Raw genomic sequence first — 19,842 nt, 5'->3', positions numbered from 1 at the left:
TCTAAGGCTCGTATTTGTGTGTGTTATTATATTATAATTAAGTCTATGATTTGATAGAGCAGTCTGACTGAGCGGTTGTAGGCAGCAGCAGGCAGCATTCATTCAAACAGCACTTTACTGCGTTTGCCAGCAGCTCGTTGCAATGCTTGATGCACAGCACTGTTTATGACAGCAAGGAGCCATCATGTCAGGTAGTCCTGGGGCACGGTCCTAGGGCTCAGGTCCTCCGAGAGAGAGAAAGAAAGAGAGAATTAGAGAGAGCATATGTGGGGTGGCCAGTCCTCTTCTGGCTGTGCCAGGTGGAGATTATAACAGAACGTGGCCAAGATGTTCAAATGTTCATAAATGACCAGCATGGTTGAATAAGCCTATCAACTCCCGAGATTAGACTGGCAATACTAAAGTGCCTATAAGAACATCCAATAGTCAAAGGTATGAAATACAATGTCACGCCTTGGTCTTAGTATTTTGTGTTTTCTTTAATTATTTGTTCAGGCCAGGGTGTGACATGGGTTTATTGTATTGTTTTTTTTTGTAGGCATTGGGATTGTGGCTGATTAGGGGTGTGTCTAGCATAGGCTTGGCTGCCTGAGGCGGTTCTCAATCAGAGTCAGGTGATTCTCGTTGTCTCTGATTGGGAACCATATTTAGGTAGCCTGGGTTTCACTGTGTATTTCGTGGGTGATTGTTCCTGTCTCTGTGTAGTGTTCACCAGATAGGCTGTAATTAGGTTTTTCATGTTCCGTTTGTTGTTTTGTATTTATTTAGTTATTTCATGTATCGCTATATTTTTCATTAAAGAACATGAGTAACCACCACGCTGCATTTTGGTTCGACTCTCCTTCAACAGACGAACGCCGTTACAGAATCACCCACCACACCCGGACCGAGCGGCGTGGTAACAGGCAGCGACAGCAGGAGCAGCGAAAGGAGGATGAATTGTTCGGAGAAGGACCCTGGGATCAGCCGGGAGAATATCGCCGCCCCAAAGAAGAACTGGAGGCGGCAAGAGCTGAGAGACGCTGGTATGAGGAGAAACAACAGCGGCAGCAGGAGCTACAATATCGGGACTACACTACTTGGGAGGAAATAGACAGGTGGGCGGTCGACCCAGGGAGAGTACCGGAGCCCGCCTGGGATTCGCTGGAGCAGTGCGAAGAGGGTTATAGGAGAATGAAGTTGGAGAGACAATCACGACGGCGCAGAAGAAAGCCCGTGAGTCAGCCCCAAAAATGTATTGGGAGGGGGGGGGGGGCTCTGGGAGAGAGTGGCAGAGTCAGGAGATAGACCTGAGCCAAGTCTCCTTGTAAATTGTGAGGAGCCAAGGAGGAGACCAGAACCAGAGCCGGTGTTAGAGGTGAGCGAAGCAGAGACTGTGAAGGAGTTAACCTCTTCAGTCGACCCTCTACTTTTTCGAACATTCTGTTAAAAATCGCGCAACATTTCAGCGCCCTGCTACTCATGCCAGGAATATAGTATATGCATATGATTAGTATGTGTGGATAGAAAACACTCAGACGTTTATAAAACTGGTTAAATCACGGCTGTGACTTTAACAGAACGTGCGTTTCATTGAAAAGTGCAGGAAAATCTGATCACTGAAAGTGGAAAAATATATCCATCCACCGCTTCAACCCATTGTTATGGGCGAAAGACATTAATAATATTATATAATATATGCCATTTAGCAGACGCTTTTATCCAAAGCGACTTACAGTGATGTGTGCATACATTCTACGCATGGGTGGTCCCGGGATCGAACCCACTACCCTGGCGTTACAAGCGCCATGCTCTACCAACTGAGCTACACAGGGCTGAGGTTGCAGTACCTACAGCTTCCACACGATGTCAACAGTCTTGTCATTTGCAGATTCTTTGTTTCTTGGTCAAACGAACAAGAGACAGGCTTTTTCTTCAGGTCTCCGACCGGATATTTTGGTTGAGAAATACACGGACAGTATTTCAAGACGGACCCCTATAGAAAACACTTTGTCTCGTGATTAATTTGATCGCTTATTAACGTTTACTAATACCTAAAGTTGCATTACAAAAGTATTTCGAAGTGTTTTGTGAAAGTTTATCGTCGACTTTTTGAATTTTAAAAAATGACGTTACGTTATGAAACGCTATTTTTTTCCGTTTATCACACAGTCTTCATAGATCGATATCTAGGCTATATATGGACCGATTTAATCGAGAAAAAAGAACCAATAGTGATTATGGGACATCTAGGAGTGCCAACAAAGAAGATGGTCAAAGGTAATGAATTTTTATATTTTATTTGTGCGGTTTGTGTAGCGCCGACTATGCTAATTATTTTGTTTACGTCCCCTGCGGGTCTTTTGGGGTGTTACATGCTATCAGATAATAGCTTCTCATGCTTTCGCCGAAAAGCATTTTAAAAATCTGACTTGTTGCCTGGATTCACAATGAGTGTAGCTTTAATTCAATACCCTGCATGTGTATTTTAATGAACGTTTGAGTTTTAACTAATACTATTAGCATTTAGCGTAGCGCATTTGCATTTCCAGGGCTCTAGATGGGACGCCTGCGTGCCAGGTAGGAGCAAGAGGTTAATGGGGAAAGTGGAGGAGAGAGTAATGAGGGAGTTGCTAGCTTGGTGCTTTAGGTACAAGATTCGTCCGACGGAGTGTGTCGGGGGATTTGATGGCACCTGGGTCAGCGCTCCATACTCGTCCTGAAGTGCGTGTTAGTCGGCTGGTGAAAATTGTGCCAGCCTCACGCACTAGGCCTCCTGTGTACCTATCTAGCCTCGCACGTCCTGTGCCAGTCCTGCTCTCAGGCTCTCCAGTACACCTTCACGGTCCGGTCCATCCTGTGCCACCTTCACACACCAGTCCTCCGGTGGCAGCTCCCCGCACCAGGCTTCCTGTGCGTGTTCTCGATCCAGTACCACCAGTTCCAGCACCACGCACCAGGCCTTCAGTGCGCCTCGCCTGTTCAGCACAGCCAGAGCCTTCCTTCCTCTAGCGCTGTCGGAGCCTCCCGCCTGTTCAGCGCAGCCAGAGCGCTTTCCTCCTCTACAGCGCTGCTGGAGTCTCCCGCCTGTTTAGCGCAGCCAGAGCCTTTCTCCTCTCCTGCGCTGCCGGAGCCTCCCGCCTGTTCAGCGCAGCCAGAGCCTTCCTCCTCTACAGCGCTGCTGGAGTCTCCCGCCTCTTTAGCGCAGCCAGAGCCTTTCTCCTCTCCTGCGCTGCCGGAGCCTCCCGCCTGTTCAGCGCAGCCAGAGCCTTCCTCCTCTACAGCGCTGCTGGAGTCTCCCGCCTGTTCAGCGCAGCCAGAGCCTTTCTCCTCTCCTGCGCTGCCGGAGCCTCCCGCCTGTTCAGCGCAGCCAGAGCCTTTCTCCTCTACAGCGCTGCTGGAGTCTCCCGCCTGTTCAGCGCAGCCAGAGCCTTCCTCCTCTACAGTGCTGCCGGAGTCTCCCGCCTGTTCAGCGCAGCCAGAGCCTTCCTCCTCTCCTGCGCTGCTGGAGTCTCCCGCCTGTTCAGCGCAGCCAGAGCTGCGTTACATACAAACGGTATAGAAACGGTATAGAGAGAAATAGTCCTATAATTCCTAAAATAACTACAACCTAAAACTTCTTAACGGGGAATATTGAAGACTCATGTTAAAAGGAACCACCAGCTTTCATACTGTATGTTCTCATGTTCTGAGCAAGGAACTTAAACGTTAGCTTTCTTACATAGCACATATTGCACTTTTACTTTCTTATCCAACACTGTGTTTTTGCATTATTTAAACCAAATTGAACATGTTTCAATATTTATTTGAGACTAAATTTATTTTATTTATGTATTATATTAAGATAAAATAAAAGTGTTCATTCAGTATTGTTGTAATTTTCTTCATTACAAATATATATATAAAAATAGGCCGATTAATCGGTATCAGCTTTTTTGGTCCTCCAATAATCGGTATCGTTATTGGCGTTGAAAAATCATAATCGGTCGACCTCCAGCTAGCACAGTGACACCTGTTACACCTGCAGGCACTATATAATACTGTCACAGTCCCTAACCTGACACACACACACACACACACACACACACACACACACACACACACACACACACACACACACACACACACACACACACACACACACACACACACACACACACACACACACACACACACACACACACACACACACACACACACACACACACACACACACCAGGACACACACACACACACACACACCAGGATGGGGGGAAAGCAGCACAGTACCTGTAGGTACAGGTAATTGGTGAGGATCCACAGCAATCCAAACGGAGCCACCTTAGTGAAGAACACCTTGGCTGTCAGCCCGTCGTCCCCAAAGAACCGACAACACTCCCTGGAGAGGAACACACACAGATGAACACCCACAGGCATGCACACACACACAAAACAGACACACATGCACAGTACACAGGTACATGTACAGTTGAAGTCGGCTGTTTACATACACTTAGGTTGGAGTCATTAAAACTCGTTTTTCAACCACTCCACAAATTTCTTGTTAGCAAACTATAATTTTGGCAAGTCGGTTAGGACATCTACTTTGTGCATGACGCAAGTAATTTTTCCAACAATTGTTTAAAGACAGATTATTTAATTTATAATTCATTGTATCACAATTCCAGTGGGTCAGAGGTTAATAGTTGACTGTGCCTTTAAACAGCTTGGAAAATTCCAGAAAATTACGTGATGGCTTTAGAAGCTTCTGATGATCTAATTGACATCATTTGAGTCAATTGGAGGTGCACCTGTGGATGTATTTCAAGGCCTACCTTCAAACGCAGTGCCTCTTTGCTTGACATCAAGGGAAAATCAAATGAAATCAGCCAAGACCTCAGAAGAAAAATAGTAGTAGGTCTCCACAAGTCTGATTTATCCTAATAGTAGGCCTCCACAAGTCTGATTTATCCTTGGGAGCAATTTCGAAACGCCTGAAGATACCACATTCATCTGTACAAACAATAGTACGCAAGTATAAACACCATGGGACCACACATCCATCATACCGCTCAGGAAGGAGACATGTTCTGTCTGCTAGAGATGAATGTACTTTGCGAAAAGTGCAAATCAATCTCAGAACAACAGCAAAGGACCTTGTGAAGATCCTGGAGGAAATGGGTACAAAAGTATCTATATCCACAGTAAAACGAGTCCTATATCGACATAACCTGAAAGGCCACTCGGCAAGGAAGAAGCCACTGCTCCAAAACCACCATAAAAAAGCCAGACTATGGTTTGCAACTGCACATGAGGACAAAGATCGTAATTTTAGGAGAAATGTCCTCTGGTCTCATGAAACAAAAACATAACTATTTGGCCATAATGACCATCATTATGTTTGGAGGAAAAAGGGGAATGCTTGCAAGCCGAAGAACACCATCCCAACTGTGAAGCATGGGGGTGGCAGCATCATGTTGTTGGGGTGCTTTGCTGCAGGAGGGACTGGTGCACTTCACAAAATAGATGGCATCACGAGGAAGGAAACTTATGTGGATATATTGAAGCAACATCTCAAGACATCAGTCAGGAAGTTAAAGCTTGGTTATAAATGAGTCTTCCAAATTGACAATGACCCTAAGCATACGTCCAAAGCTGTGGAAAAATGGCTTAAGGACAACAAAGTCAAGGTATTGGAGTGGCCATCACAAAGCCCTGACCTCAATCCCATAGAAAATTTGTGGGCAGAACTGAAAAAGCATGTGCGAGCAAGGAAGCCTGCAAACCTAACTCAGTTACACCAGCTCTGTCAGGAGAAATGGACCAAATTCACCCAACTCATTGTGGGAAGCTTGTGGAAGGCTACCTGACACGTTTGACCCAAGTTAAACAATTTAAAGGCAATTCTCTCTACTATTATTCTGACATTTCACATTCTTAAAATAAAGTGCTGATCCTAACTGAATGTTTACTAGGAATAAATGTCAGGAATTGTGAAAAATTAGTTTAAATGTATTTGGCTAAGGTGTATGTAAACTTCCGACTTCAACTGTATATGTACAGACACAGACAAACAAACAAACACAAGCTCACACAGCACAAACACATGTAAACAAACACAATCACATTTTAGTATACAACATTAGTGTTAGTATTCATAGTCTATGCTAGTGATGGGGGGGGGGGATCGATACAGTTAAATATCACAATATTATTTTGGACAATATTATATTTAAGCAATACGGGGGTGTGTTATATGGCCAATATACCACTGCTAAGGGCTGTTCTTAGTGCTGGATAGTCCTTAGTCGTGGTATATTGACCATATACCACAAACCCCCGAAGTGCCTTATTGCTATTATAAACTGGTTACCAACATAATTAGAGCAGTAAAAACAAATGTTTTGTCATACCCGTTGTATACGGCTGTCAGCCAATCAGCAGTCAGGGTTCAAACCACCCAGTTTAAAATTATATTTTGAAGTATCGAAATGTAAAATAAGACATATATACAGGAGCAGTCAAAAGTTTGGACACACCTACTCATTCAAGGGTTTGTCTTTATTTTTACTATTTTGTAAATTGTAGAATAATAGTGAAGACATCAACACCATGAAATAACACATATGGAATCATGTAGTAAATAAGAAAGTGTTAAACAAATCAAAATACATTTTAGATTTTAGATTCATCAAAGTAGCCACCCTTTGCCTAGATGACAGCTTTGCACACTCTTGGCATTCTAGCATGCTAGCAGATACCCATAGACTTACAGTCACTGTGCTAACCAAGTAGATCAAAAAGTAGATTAAGGACCTAGTTGCCAAAATCCCAAAGTATACCTTAAAGGTAAACATGAAGACTGGTATGTGAACTGGTAAGGAGTTACTGGAACTCCTGGTTCATTCCCATCCCGGCCCAGGCCCATCCAGGCTGCCAGATCTCCATTCCCATCCCGGCCCATCCAGGCTGCCAGATCTCCATTCCCATCCCGGCCCATCCAGGCTGCCAGATCTCCATTCCCATCCTGGCCCATCCAGGCTGCCAGATCTCCATTCCCATCCGGGCCCATCCAGGCTGCCAGATCTCCATTCCCATCCCGGCCCAGGCAAATCCAGGCTGCCAGCTCTCCATTCCCATCCCGGGCCAATCCAGGCTGCCAGATCTCCATTCCCATCCCGGCCCAGGCCAATCCAGGCTGCCAGATCTCCATTCCCATCCCGGGCCAATCCAGGCTGCCAGATCTCCATTCCCATCCCGGCCCAGGCCAATCCAGGCTGCCAGATCTCCATTCCCATCCCGGGCCAATCCAGGCTGCCAGATCTCCATTCCCATCCCGGCCCAGGCCAATCCAGGCTGCCAGATCTCCATTCCCATCCCGGCCCAGGCAAATCCAGGCTGCCAGCTCTCCATTCCCATCCCGGGCCAATCCAGGCTGCCAGATCTCCATTCCCATCCCGGCCCAGGCCAATCCAGGCTGCCAGATCTCCATTCCCATCCCGGGCCAATCCAGGCTGCCAGATCTCCATTCCCATCCCGGCCCAGGCCAATCCAGGCTGCCAGATCTCCATTCCCATCCCGGGCCAATCCAGGCTGCCAGATCTCCATTCCCATCCCGGCCCAGGCCAATCCAGGCTGCCAGATCTCCATTCCCATCCCGGGCCCAGGCCAATCCAGGCTGCCAGCTCTCCATTCCCATCCAGGCCCAGGCCAATCCAGGCTGCCAGCTCTCCATTCCCGTCCTGGTCCCATCCAGGTTGCCAACCAGACAATTATTTTGCACCTAGACAATCTTACTGACACATCAATTACTGAACTGAACAATGCCAAGTGAGGCAGCTACTGTAGCTTGAGCCTCCAGGTTTAGGCTATCTGCCAGAGTGGCCTGGCCAGCCGTTCGGACACCAGGAGGTTGAAAACTGCAGTTCAAAGCCTCTCAGAACTTTGAAGTTTGACTGTTTGACTACTCAAGGGTAATTATATTTCTAGGCTGGCCACAAACAGCACTATACAAACAGGTAGTTATGTACTGTTAGTCCTGGTCAGTTAGGTAGGTGCTGTTAGTCCTGGTCAGTTAGATAGTTATGTACTGTTAGTCCTGGTCAGTTAGGTAGTTATGTACTGTTAGTCCTGGTCAGTTAGGTAGTTAGGTGCTGTTAGTCCTGGTCAGTTAGGTAGTTATGTACTGTTAGTCCTGGTCAGTTAGGTAGTTAGGTACTGTTAGTCCTGGTCAGTTAGGTGGGTACTGTTAGTCCTGGTCAGTTAGGTAGTTATGTACTGTTAGTCCTGGTCAGTTAGCTAGTTATGTACTGTTAGTCCTGGTCAGTTAGGTAGTTATGTACTGTTAGTCCTGGTCAGTTAGGTAATTATGTACTGTTAGTCCTGGTCAGTTAGGTAGTTATGTACTGTTAGTCCTGGTCAGTTAGGTAGTTATGTACTGTTAGTCCTGGTCAGTTAGGTAGGTACTGTTAGTCCTGGTCAGTTAGGTAGGTACTGTTAGTCCTGGTCAGTTAGGTAGTTAGGTACTGTTAGTCCTGGTCAGTTAGGTAGTTATGTACTGTTAGTCCTGGTCAGTTAGGTAGGTACTGTTAGTCCTGGTCAGTTAGGTAGGTACTGTTAGTCCTGGTCAGTTAGGTAGTTATGTACTGTTAGTCCTGGTCAGTTAGGTAGGTACTGTTAGTCCTGGTCAGTTAGGTAGTTATGTACTGTTAGTCCTGGTCAGTTAGGTAGGTGCTGTTAGTCCTGGTCAGTTAGGTAGTTATGTACTGTTAGTCCTGGTCAGTTAGGTAGGTACTGTTAGTCCTGGTCAGTTAGGTAGGTACTGTTAGTCCTGGTCAGTTAGGTAGTTATGTACTGTTAGTCCTGGTCAGTTAGGTAGTTATGTACTGTTAGTCCTGGTCAGTTAGGTAGTTATGTACTGTTAGTCCTGGTCAGTTAGGTAGGTACTGTTAGTCCTGGTCAGTTAGGTAGTTATGTACTGTTAGTCCTGGTCAGTTAGGTATGTACTGTTAGTCCTGGTCAGTTAGGTAGTTATGTACTGTTAGTCCTGGTCAGTTAGGTAGTTATGTACTGTTAGTCCTGGTCAGTTAGGTAATTATGTACTGTTAGTCCTGGTCAGTTAGTAATAATAATAATAATAATATATGCCATTTAGCAGACGCTTTTATCCAAAGCGACTTACAGTCAGGTAGTTATGTACTGTTAGTCCTGGTCAGTTAGGTAGTTATGTACTGTTAGTCCTGGTCAGTTAGGTAGTTATGTACTGTTAGTCCTGGTCAGTTAGGTAGTTATGTACTGTTAGTCCTGGTCAGTTAGGTAGTTATGTACTGTTAGTCCTGGTCAGTTAGGTATGTACTGTTAGTCCTGGTCAGTTAGGTAGTTATGTACTGTTAGTCCTGGTCAGTTAGGTAGTTATGTACTGTTAGTCCTGGTCAGTTAGGTAGTTATGTACTGTTAGTCCTGGTCAGTTAGGTAGTTATGTACTGTTAGTCCTGGTCAGTTAGGTAGTTATGTACTGTTAGTCCTGGTCAGTTAGGTATTTATGTACTGTTAGTCCTGGTCAGTTAGGTAGTTATGTACTGTTAGTCCTGGTCAGTTAGGTAGTTATGTACGGTTAGTCCTGGTCTGTTAGGTAGTTATGTACTGTTAGTCCTGGTCAGTTAGGTAGTTATGTACTGTTAGTCCTGGTCAGTTAGGTAGTTATGTACTGTTAGTCCTGGTCAGTTAGGTAGTTATGTACTGTTAGTCCTGGTCAGTTAGGTAGTTATGTACTGTTAGTCCTGGTCAGTTTTGTACTGTTAGTCCTGGTCAGTTAGGTAGTTATGTACTGTTAGTCCTGGTCAGTTAGGCAGTTTTGTACTGTTAGTCCTGGTCAGTTAGGTAGTTATGTACTGTTAGTCCTGGTCAGTTAGGTAGTTATGTACGGTTAGTCCTGGTCAGTTAGGTAGTTATGTACTGTTAGTCCTGGTCAGTTAGGTAGGTACTGTTAGTCCTGGTCAGTTAGGTAGTTATGTACTGTTAGTCCTGGTCAGTTAGGTAGGTACTGTTAGTCCTGGTCAGTTAGGTAGTTATGTACTGTTAGTCCTGGTCAGTTAGGTAGGTGCTGTTAGTCCTGGTCAGTTAGGTAGGTACTGTTAGTCCTGGTCAGTTAGGTAGGTACTGTTAGTCCTGGTCAGTTAGGTAGGTACTGTTAGTCCTGGTCAGTTAGGTAGGTACTGTTAGTCCTGGTCAGTTAGGTAGTTATGTACTGTTAGTCCTGGTCAGTTAGGTAGTTATGTACTGTTAGTCCTGGTCAGTTAGGTAGTTATGTACTGTTAGTCCTGGTCAGTTAGGTAGGTACTGTTAGTCCTGGTCAGTTAGGTAGTTATGTACTGTTAGTCCTGGTCAGTTAGGTAGTTATGTACTGTTAGTCCTGGTCAGTTAGGTAGTTATGTACTGTTAGTCCTGGTCAGTTAGGTAGTTATGTACTGTTAGTCCTGGTCAGTTAGGTAGTTATGTACTGTTAGTCCTGGTCAGTTAGGTATTTATGTACTGTTAGTCCTGGTCAGTTAGGTAGTTATGTACTGTTAGTCCTGGTCAGTTAGGTAGTTATGTACTGTTAGTCCTGGTCAGTTAGGTAGGTACTGTTAGTCCTGGTCAGTTAGGTAGTTATGTACTGTTAGTCCTGGTCAGTTAGGTAGGTGCTGTTAGTCCTGGTCAGTTAGGTAGTTATGTACTGTTAGTCCTGGTCAGTTAGGTAGGTACTGTTAGTCCTGGTCAGTTAGGTAGGTACTGTTAGTCCTGGTCAGTTAGGTAGTTATGTACTGTTAGTCCTGGTCAGTTAGGTAGTTATGTACTGTTAGTCCTGGTCAGTTAGGTAGTTATGTACTGTTAGTCCTGGTCAGTTAGGTAGTTATGTACTGTTAGTCCTGGTCAGTTAGGTAGGTACTGTTAGTCCTGGTCAGTTAGGTAGTTATGTACTGTTAGTCCTGGTCAGTTAGGTATGTACTGTTAGTCCTGGTCAGTTAGGTAGTTATGTACTGTTAGTCCTGGTCAGTTAGGTAGTTATGTACTGTTAGTCCTGGTCAGTTAGGTAATTATGTACTGTTAGTCCTGGTCAGTTAGTAATAATAATAATAATAATATATGCCATTTAGCAGACGCTTTTATCCAAAGCGACTTACAGTCAGGTAGTTATGTACTGTTAGTCCTGGTCAGTTAGGTAGTTATGTACTGTTAGTCCTGGTCAGTTAGGTAGTTATGTACTGTTAGTCCTGGTCAGTTAGGTAGTTATGTACTGTTAGTCCTGGTCAGTTAGGTAGTTATGTACTGTTAGTCCTGGTCAGTTAGGTATGTACTGTTAGTCCTGGTCAGTTAGGTAGTTATGTACTGTTAGTCCTGGTCAGTTAGGTAGTTATGTACTGTTAGTCCTGGTCAGTTAGGTAGTTATGTACTGTTAGTCCTGGTCAGTTAGGTAGTTATGTACTGTTAGTCCTGGTCAGTTAGGTAGTTATGTACTGTTAGTCCTGGTCAGTTAGGTATTTATGTACTGTTAGTCCTGGTCAGTTAGGTAGTTATGTACTGTTAGTCCTGGTCAGTTAGGTAGTTATGTACGGTTAGTCCTGGTCTGTTAGGTAGTTATGTACTGTTAGTCCTGGTCAGTTAGGTAGTTATGTACTGTTAGTCCTGGTCAGTTAGGTAGTTATGCACTGTTAGTCCTGGTCAGTTAGGTAGTTATGTACTGTTAGTCCTGGTCAGTTAGGTAGTTATGTACTGTTAGTCCTGGTCAGTTTTGTACTGTTAGTCCTGGTCAGTTAGGTAGTTATGTACTGTTAGTCCTGGTCAGTTAGGCAGTTTTGTACTGTTAGTCCTGGTCAGTTAGGTAGTTATGTACTGTTAGTCCTGGTCAGTTAGGTAGTTATGTACGGTTAGTCCTGGTCAGTTAGGTAGTTATGTACTGTTAGTCCTGGTCAGTTAGGTAGGTACTGTTAGTCCTGGTCAGTTAGGTAGTTATGTACTGTTAGTCCTGGTCAGTTAGGTAGGTACTGTTAGTCCTGGTCAGTTAGGTAGTTATGTACTGTTAGTCCTGGTCAGTTAGGTAGGTGCTGTTAGTCCTGGTCAGTTAGGTAGGTACTGTTAGTCCTGGTCAGTTAGGTAGGTACTGTTAGTCCTGGTCAGTTAGGTAGGTACTGTTAGTCCTGGTCAGTTAGGTAGGTACTGTTAGTCCTGGTCAGTTAGGTAGTTATGTACTGTTAGTCCTGGTCAGTTAGGTAGTTATGTACTGTTAGTCCTGGTCAGTTAGGTAGTTATGTACTGTTAGTCCTGGTCAGTTAGGTAGGTACTGTTAGTCCTGGTCAGTTAGGTAGTTATGTACTGTTAGTCCTGGTCAGTTAGGTAGTTATGTACTGTTAGTCCTGGTCAGTTAGGTAGTTATGTACTGTTAGTCCTGGTCAGTTAGGTAGTTATGTACTGTTAGTCCTGGTCAGTTAGGTAGTTATGTACTGTTAGTCCTGGTCAGTTAGGTATTTATGTACTGTTAGTCCTGGTCAGTTAGGTAGTTATGTACTGTTAGTCCTGGTCAGTTAGGTAGTTATGTACTGTTAGTCCTGGTCTGTTAGGTAGTTATGTACTGTTAGTCCTGGTCAGTTAGGTAGTTATGTACTGTTAGTCCTGGTCAGTTAGGTAGTTATGTACTGTTAGTCCTGGTCAGTTAGGTAGTTATGTACTGTTAGTCCTGGTCAGTTAGGTAGTTATGTACTGTTAGTCCTGGTCAGTTAGGTAGTTATGTACTGTTAGTCCTGGTCAGTTTTGTACTGTTAGTCCTGGTCAGTTAGGTAGTTATGTACTGTTAGTCCTGGTCAGTTAGGCAGTTTTGTACTGTTAGTCCTGGTCAGTTAGGTAGTTATGTACTGTTAGTCCTGGTCAGTTAGGTAGTTATGTACTGTTAGTCCTGGTCAGTTAGGTAGTTATGTACTGTTAGTCCTGGTCAGTTAGGCAGAGTGGCCTGGCGGTGTGGATGTGGAGCTGTAGGAGGTTGTTTTGGTCAGGCTCCAGAAAGATGACAGGGCAGATAAAGCACACTGGACACTAACAAGCCACGTACAAACAGACAACAATACACTATAACTATAATCAGTTAATGAGGTTGAGGGCAATGCTTCATTTCATTACTGAACCTGGCTATATGCCTGAATCCATAACAATAGACCTCTTTGACTGGGTCTGTGAATCCCTAAAACCTAAGCCCTGAACTTCAGCCTGGAACGAAGCTCAAGCACCAGATTAAGGCTAAAATCTGTTTCATGTTTTCAGCAAAGGCACATTTTAAAGACATTTTCTGATTGAGCCGACATATTTAGCGTTTGCAGTGAATGGGATCTCAGTAAATATGGAACATTACCTATAAAAGCCACATTGTCGACAACCTGCAATCCCATTGAATCCCGTCCTAAGCCCGAGTGGAAAGTGGTCCGATGACAACTGCGATTGGCCTCTGCCATGCTGTCATGTATTAGTTATGTCGTGTGGACTGGTGCCAGCTCTTCCACACACTGTGTGGACCGATACATGCTAGGGCAGGGCTGCTTTAGCCCAAGAGAGGAGAAGAGCATCTGGCAGCTCACTGAAGTCTCTCCTCATCTCCCACAAAGCTGTGCATTCCACATTTCAGCCTATCATATGCTGCTCTCCAGCCCCTGCATTTTTTAGGAGATCAGAACTCTGTTGATATTTCATTTGTTTTCTGAAAGGACAGAGGGACGGGAGAGCAGGAGACACTCTGCGCATGTGTCTCTAATGGTTCTCTATTCCCTAGTGCCTAGTACTCTAGTTCTGACCAGAGCCCTATGATCCCTGGTTAAAATATGTGCACTGTAAAGGGAACAGGCTGCCATTTGGAAGGGAATACGGTGTCATTTCAAAGGGAATACGGTGTCATTTGAAAGGGAATACGGTGTCATTTGAAAGGGAATTGGGTGCCATTTGAAAGGGAATAAGGTGTAATTTGAAAGGGAATACAGTGTAATTTGAAAGGGAATACAGTGTAATTTGAAAGGGAATACAGTGTAATTTGAAAGGGAACAGGATGCCATTTGAAAGGGAACAGGCTGCCATTTGGAAGGGAATACAGTGCCATTTGAAAGGGAATAAGGTGTAATTTGAAAGGGAATACAGTGTAATTTGAAAGGGAATACAGTGTAATTTGAAAGGGAATACAGTGTAATTTGAAAGGGAACAGGATGCCATTTGAAAGGGAACAGGTGCCATTTGAAAGAGAATAAGGCGCCATTTGGAAGGGAATAAGGTGTAATTTGAAAGGGAATAAGGTGTAATTTGAAAGGGAATACAGTGTAATTTGAAAGGGAATACAGTGTAATTTGAAAGGGAACAGGATGCCATTTGAAAGGGAACAGGCTGCCATTTGGAAGGGAATACAGTGTCATTTGAAAGGGAATACGGTGTCATTTGAAAGGGAATACGGTGTCATTTGAAAGGGAATTGGGTGCCATTTGAAAGGGAATAAGGTGTAATTTGAAAGGGAATACAGTGTAATTTGAAAGGGAATACAGTGTAATTTGAAAGGGAATACAGTGTAATTTGAAAGGGAACAGGATGCCATTTGAAAGGGAACAGGTGCCATTTGAAAGAGAATAAGGTGCCATTTGAAAGAGAATAAGGCGCCATTTGGAAGGGAATAAGGTGTAATTTGAAAGGGAATACAGTGTAATTTGAAAGGGAATACAGTGTCATTTGAAAGGGAACAGGCTGCCATTTGGAAGGGAATAGGATGCCATTTGAAAGGGAATACGGTGCCATTTGGAAGGGAATAAGGTGCCATTTGGAAGGGAATACAGTGTCATTTGAAAGGGAACAGGTGCCATTTGGAAGGGAATAAGGTGCCATTTGGAAGGAAATAAGGTTCCATTTGGACGGGAATAAGGTGCCATTTGGAAGGGAATAGGTGCCATTTGAAAGGGAACAGGATGCCATTTGAAAGGAAATAGGTGCCATTTGAAAGAGAATAAGGCGCCATTTGGAAGGGAATAGGTGCCATTTGGAAGGGAATAAGGTGCCATTTGGAAGGGAATAAGGTGCCATTTGGAAGGGAATAGGTGCCATTTGGAAGGGAATAAGGTGCCATTTGGAAGGGAATAAGGTGCCATTTGGAATGGAATAATTGCCATTTGAAAGGGAATAGGTGCCATTTGAAAGGGAATAGGTGCCATTTGAAAGGGAATAGGTGCCATTTGGATGGGAATAGGTGCCATTTGAAAGGGAATAGGTGCCATTTGAAAGGGAATAGGTGCCATTTGAAAGGGAATAGGTGCCATTTGGAAGGGAATAGGTGCCATTTGGAAGGGAATAGGTGCCATTTGGATGGGAATAGGTGCCATATTGGGACGTAGCCACTAGGTAGAGGGGAATAGATAGAAAGTGGCCCAGGTGGATAATACATTAGACCACACTATAGTATAACACAAGCACTGCTCTCTCAATACATTAGACCACACTATGGTATAACACAAGCTCTGCTGTCTCAATACATTAGACCACACTATAGTATAACACAAGCTCTGCTGTCTCAATACATTAGACCACACTATAGTATAACACAAGCTCTGCTCTCTCAATACATTAGACCACACTATAGTATAACACAAGCTCTGCTGTCTCAATACATTAGACCACACTATAGTATAACACAAGCCCTGCTGTCTCAATACATTAGACCACACTATAGTATAACACAAGCTCTGCTGTCTCAATACATTAGACCACACTATAGTATAACACAAGCCCTGCTGTCTCAATACATTAGACCACACTATGGTATAACACAAGCCCTGCTGTCTCAATACATTAGACCACACTATAGTATAACACAAGCCCTGCTGTCTCAATACATTAGACCACACTATAGTATAACACAAGCCCTGCTGTCTCAATACATTAGACCACACTATAGTATAACACAAGCCCTGCTGTCTCAATACATTAGACCACACTATAGTATAACACAAGCCCTGCTGTCTCAATACATTAGACCACACTATAGTATAACACAAGCCCTGCTGTCTCAATACATTAGACCACACTATGGTATAGCACAAGCCCTGCTGTCTCAATACATTAGACCACACTATAGTATAACACAAGCTCTGCTCTCTCAATACATTAGACCACACTATAGTATAACACAAGCTCTGCTCTCTCAATACATTAGACCACACTATAGTATAACACAAGCCCTGCTCTCTCAATACATTAGACCACACTATAGTATAACACAAGCCCTGCTGTCTCAATACATTAGACCACACTATAGTATAACACAAGCCCTGCTGTCTCAATACATTAGACCACACTATAGTATAACACAAGCTCTGCTGTCTCAATACATTAGACCACACTATAGTATAACACAAGCTCTGCTCTCTCAATACATTAGACCACACTATAGTATAACACAAGCTCTGCTCTCTCAATACATTAGACCACACTATAGTATAACACAAGCCCTGCTCTCTCAATACATTAGACCACACTATAGTATAACACAAGCTCTGCTCTCTCAATACATTAGACCACACTATAGTATAACACAAGCCCTGCTGTCTCAATACATTAGACCACACTATAGTATAACACAAGCTCTGCTGTCTCAATACATTAGACCACACTATAGTATAACACAAGCTCTGCTGTCTCAATACATTAGACCACACTACAGTATAACACAAGCCCTGCTGTCTCAATACATTAGACCACACTATAGTATAACACAAGCTCTGCTGTCTCAATACATTAGACCACACTATAGTATAACACAAGCCCTGCTCTCTCAATACATTAGACCACACTATAGTATAACACAAGCTCTGCTCTCTCAATACATTAGACCACACTATAGTATAACACAAGCCCTGCTGTCTCAATACATTAGACCACACTATAGTATAACACAAGCCCTGCTGTCTCAATACATTAGACCACACTATAGTATAACACAAGCCCTGCTCTCTCAATACATTAGACCACACTATAGTATAACACAAGCTCTGCTCTCTCAATACATTAGACCACACTATAGTATAACACAAGCCCTGCTCTCTCAATACATTAGACCACACTATAGTATAACACAAGCCCTGCTGTCTCAATACATTAGACCACACTATGGTATAACACAAGCCCTGCTGTCTCAATACATTAGACCACACTATAGTATAACACAAGCTCTGCTGTCTCAATACATTAGACCACACTATGGTATAACACAAGCCCTACAACACATGCTATTACAAAACAGCCCATGTTATTACAAAACAGGCCATGCTATTACAACACAGCCCATGTTATTACAAAACAGGCCATGTTATTACAAAACAGGCCATGCTATTACAAAACAGCCCATGTTATTACAAAACAGGCCATGCTATTACAAAACAGCCCATGTTATTACAAAACAGGCCATGCTATTACAAAACAGGCCATGCTATTACAAAACAGGCCATGCTATTAAGATAACATTATAAAGATAACATTATAAAGGCTGTGTTAATAAGCTAACATTATAAAGGCTGTGTTAGTAAGATAACATTATAAAGGCTGTGTTAGTAAGATAACATTATAAAGGCAGTGTTAGTAAGATAACATTATAAAGGCTGTGTTTGTAAGATAACATTATAAAGGCAGTGTTAGTAAGATAACATTGTAAAGGCTGTTCAGTATGCAGGCCACACAGTCAGAGCCAGGGGAGCAGGGAGAGCCCAGAACCAGATCCTTGCATGAGCACTCTTAGAAGCTCTGACAAACACGCACATACATGCAAGCATGCACAGACACATACGTACGAGCACGAGCGCATGACTGGAAGCACTCACAGGCATGGAGACATGTATGCACACACACAAACTCTGGCACACACACACACACAGTTCTATTTGTGTGCAGCAGCAGCCCAGTGGGTTGTAGAGATCAGGGATTCCTCTCAGAGGAAGAGCACGTCATGTGACTAAACTGATCTAACTGTAGACACAGGCTTTTGTGCAACTAGAGACTGCTGCAGCTCAACACACTATACCTCCCACCTAATTTAGGAAAGTAATGACTTCTTACCTCCACTTATAGACAACCAGAGGTAATATTAATCCCAGAGCCATCATGAAACACCAGAGCCACAAATTATGATGTATAAACTTGATAAAATGTCATATTATATTACAACAAGGCTACATTTGGGTTTCCATGACACTCTGCTATGCCTCTCAATGCAGTCTGAAATAGTTTTCACTCCTTCTTTGTCCCCTGGTGTCCTTTGTTAAACCTTTAGGACAACAGTTGATGTAAACAGTATAAATACATTGCATTGATTGATTGATTACCTGAACCTCTGTCTGGGGGTCTGTCTCTCAGGGCTCTTACACAGGTGTCCGATGTAGTAGAGGGGGAAGAACAGGCAGTTCCAGGTGGTGGCGAACCAGGTGAGGGTGAATGGAGCGTCAAACTGGGTATCCAAAACAAATTACTTTAACATTTTTATTAACAGGTTTCATCTGGCACTCGCTAGCACTCAGTGGTGGATCGTGTCAATCTGAGTTTGTGTGTGTGTGTGTGTGTGTGTGTGTGTGTGTGTGTGTGTGTGTGTGTGTGTGTGTGTGTGTGTGTGTTTAGCATGCAACTTCGTCAGGTTCTTCACCTGCTTAAAGGTGAGCTTGGCCAGCTGGGTGGACCCCGCCCACGATGAGCACACACACATCACCATGGCAATGCCCCACAGCGCCTTCCGCACCTGTACGGCTGTGACTTTGATGCAGCAACGAAGTCTCCACCTCCCCGTAGCAGGCTCCGCCCCCGGCGCCCCGCCGTTTGCCGCCTGGCCGTCCGCTGTGCTGCCCACCACATTCTCTCTGGGACGGTCTTCTCCTGAGCACAAAGAAAACAGTAGTAAACTATGAGACCAGAGTAGAGATTTAGAGGTGTTGTCTACATCACTACAGTATGAGACCAGGGTAGTGATTTAGAAGAGTTGTCTACATCACTACAGTATGAGACCAGGGTAGTGATTTAGAAGAGTTGTCTACAGCACTACAATATGAGACCAGAGTAGAGATTTAGAAGAGTTGTCTACAGCACTACAATATGAGACCAGAGTAGATATTTAGAAGAGTTGTCTACAGCACTACAATATGAGACCAGAGTAGAGATTTAGAAGAGTTGTCTACAGCACTACAATATGAGACCAGGGTAGAGATTTAGAAGAGTTGTCTACAGCACTACAATATGAGACCAGAGTAGAGATTTAGAAGAGTTGTCTACAGCACTACAATATGAGACCAGGGTAGAGATTTAGAAGAGTTGTCTACAGCACTACAATATGAGACCAGAGTAGAGATTTAGAAGAGTTGTCTACAGCACTGCCGCATGAGACCAGGGTAGAGATTTAGAAGAGTTGTCTACAGCACTACAATATGAGACCAGAGTAGAGATTTAGAAGAGTTGTCTACAGCACTGCCGCATGAGACCAGGGTAGAGATTTAGAAGAGTTGTCTACAGCACTACAATATGAGACCAGGGTAGAGATTTAGAAGAGTTGTCTACAGCACTACAATATGAGACCAGAGTAGAGATTTAGAAGAGTTGTCTACAGCACTGCCGCATGAGACCAGGGTAGAGATTCAGAAGAGTTGTCTACAGCACTACAATATGAGACCAGGGTAGAGATTTAGAAGAGTTGTCTACAGCACTACAATATGAGACCAGAGTAGAGATTTAGAAGAGTTGTCTACAGCACTACAATATAAGACCAGGGTAGAGATTTAGAAGAGTTGTCTACAGCACTACAATATGAGACCAGAGTAGAGATTTAGAAGAGTTGTCTACAGCACTACAATATGAGACCAGAGT

At 43.8% G+C, this 19,842-nt stretch overlaps 1 protein-coding gene across 1 annotated transcript in view; it reads right to left on the bottom strand.

The window, feature by feature from the left end:
• Positions 1 to 3,502: 3,502 nt before the first annotated feature.
• LOC124038791 (putative thiamine transporter SLC35F3) overlaps positions 3,503 to 19,842 on the bottom strand; it is a 97,756-nt gene continuing 81,416 nt past the window's right edge. The window contains exons 2-5 of the mRNA XM_046354854.1: positions 18,635 to 18,861; positions 18,321 to 18,442; positions 4,222 to 4,357; positions 3,503 to 3,517 (exon numbers count right to left, since the gene is read on the bottom strand). Of these exons, the coding sequence (XP_046210810.1) occupies positions 3,503 to 3,517; positions 4,222 to 4,357; positions 18,321 to 18,442; positions 18,635 to 18,861 (500 nt within the window). The remainder of the gene's footprint in view (positions 3,518 to 4,221; positions 4,358 to 18,320; positions 18,443 to 18,634; positions 18,862 to 19,842) is intronic.

This window comes from Oncorhynchus gorbuscha, linkage group LG06 (assembly GCF_021184085.1).
Source record: "Oncorhynchus gorbuscha isolate QuinsamMale2020 ecotype Even-year linkage group LG06, OgorEven_v1.0, whole genome shotgun sequence".
In the NCBI taxonomy this organism is placed as follows: domain Eukaryota; kingdom Metazoa; phylum Chordata; class Actinopteri; order Salmoniformes; family Salmonidae; genus Oncorhynchus; species Oncorhynchus gorbuscha.
Note: the sequence above shows the minus strand (reverse complement) of the source record. Positions and strands in the feature narration are given on the sequence as shown.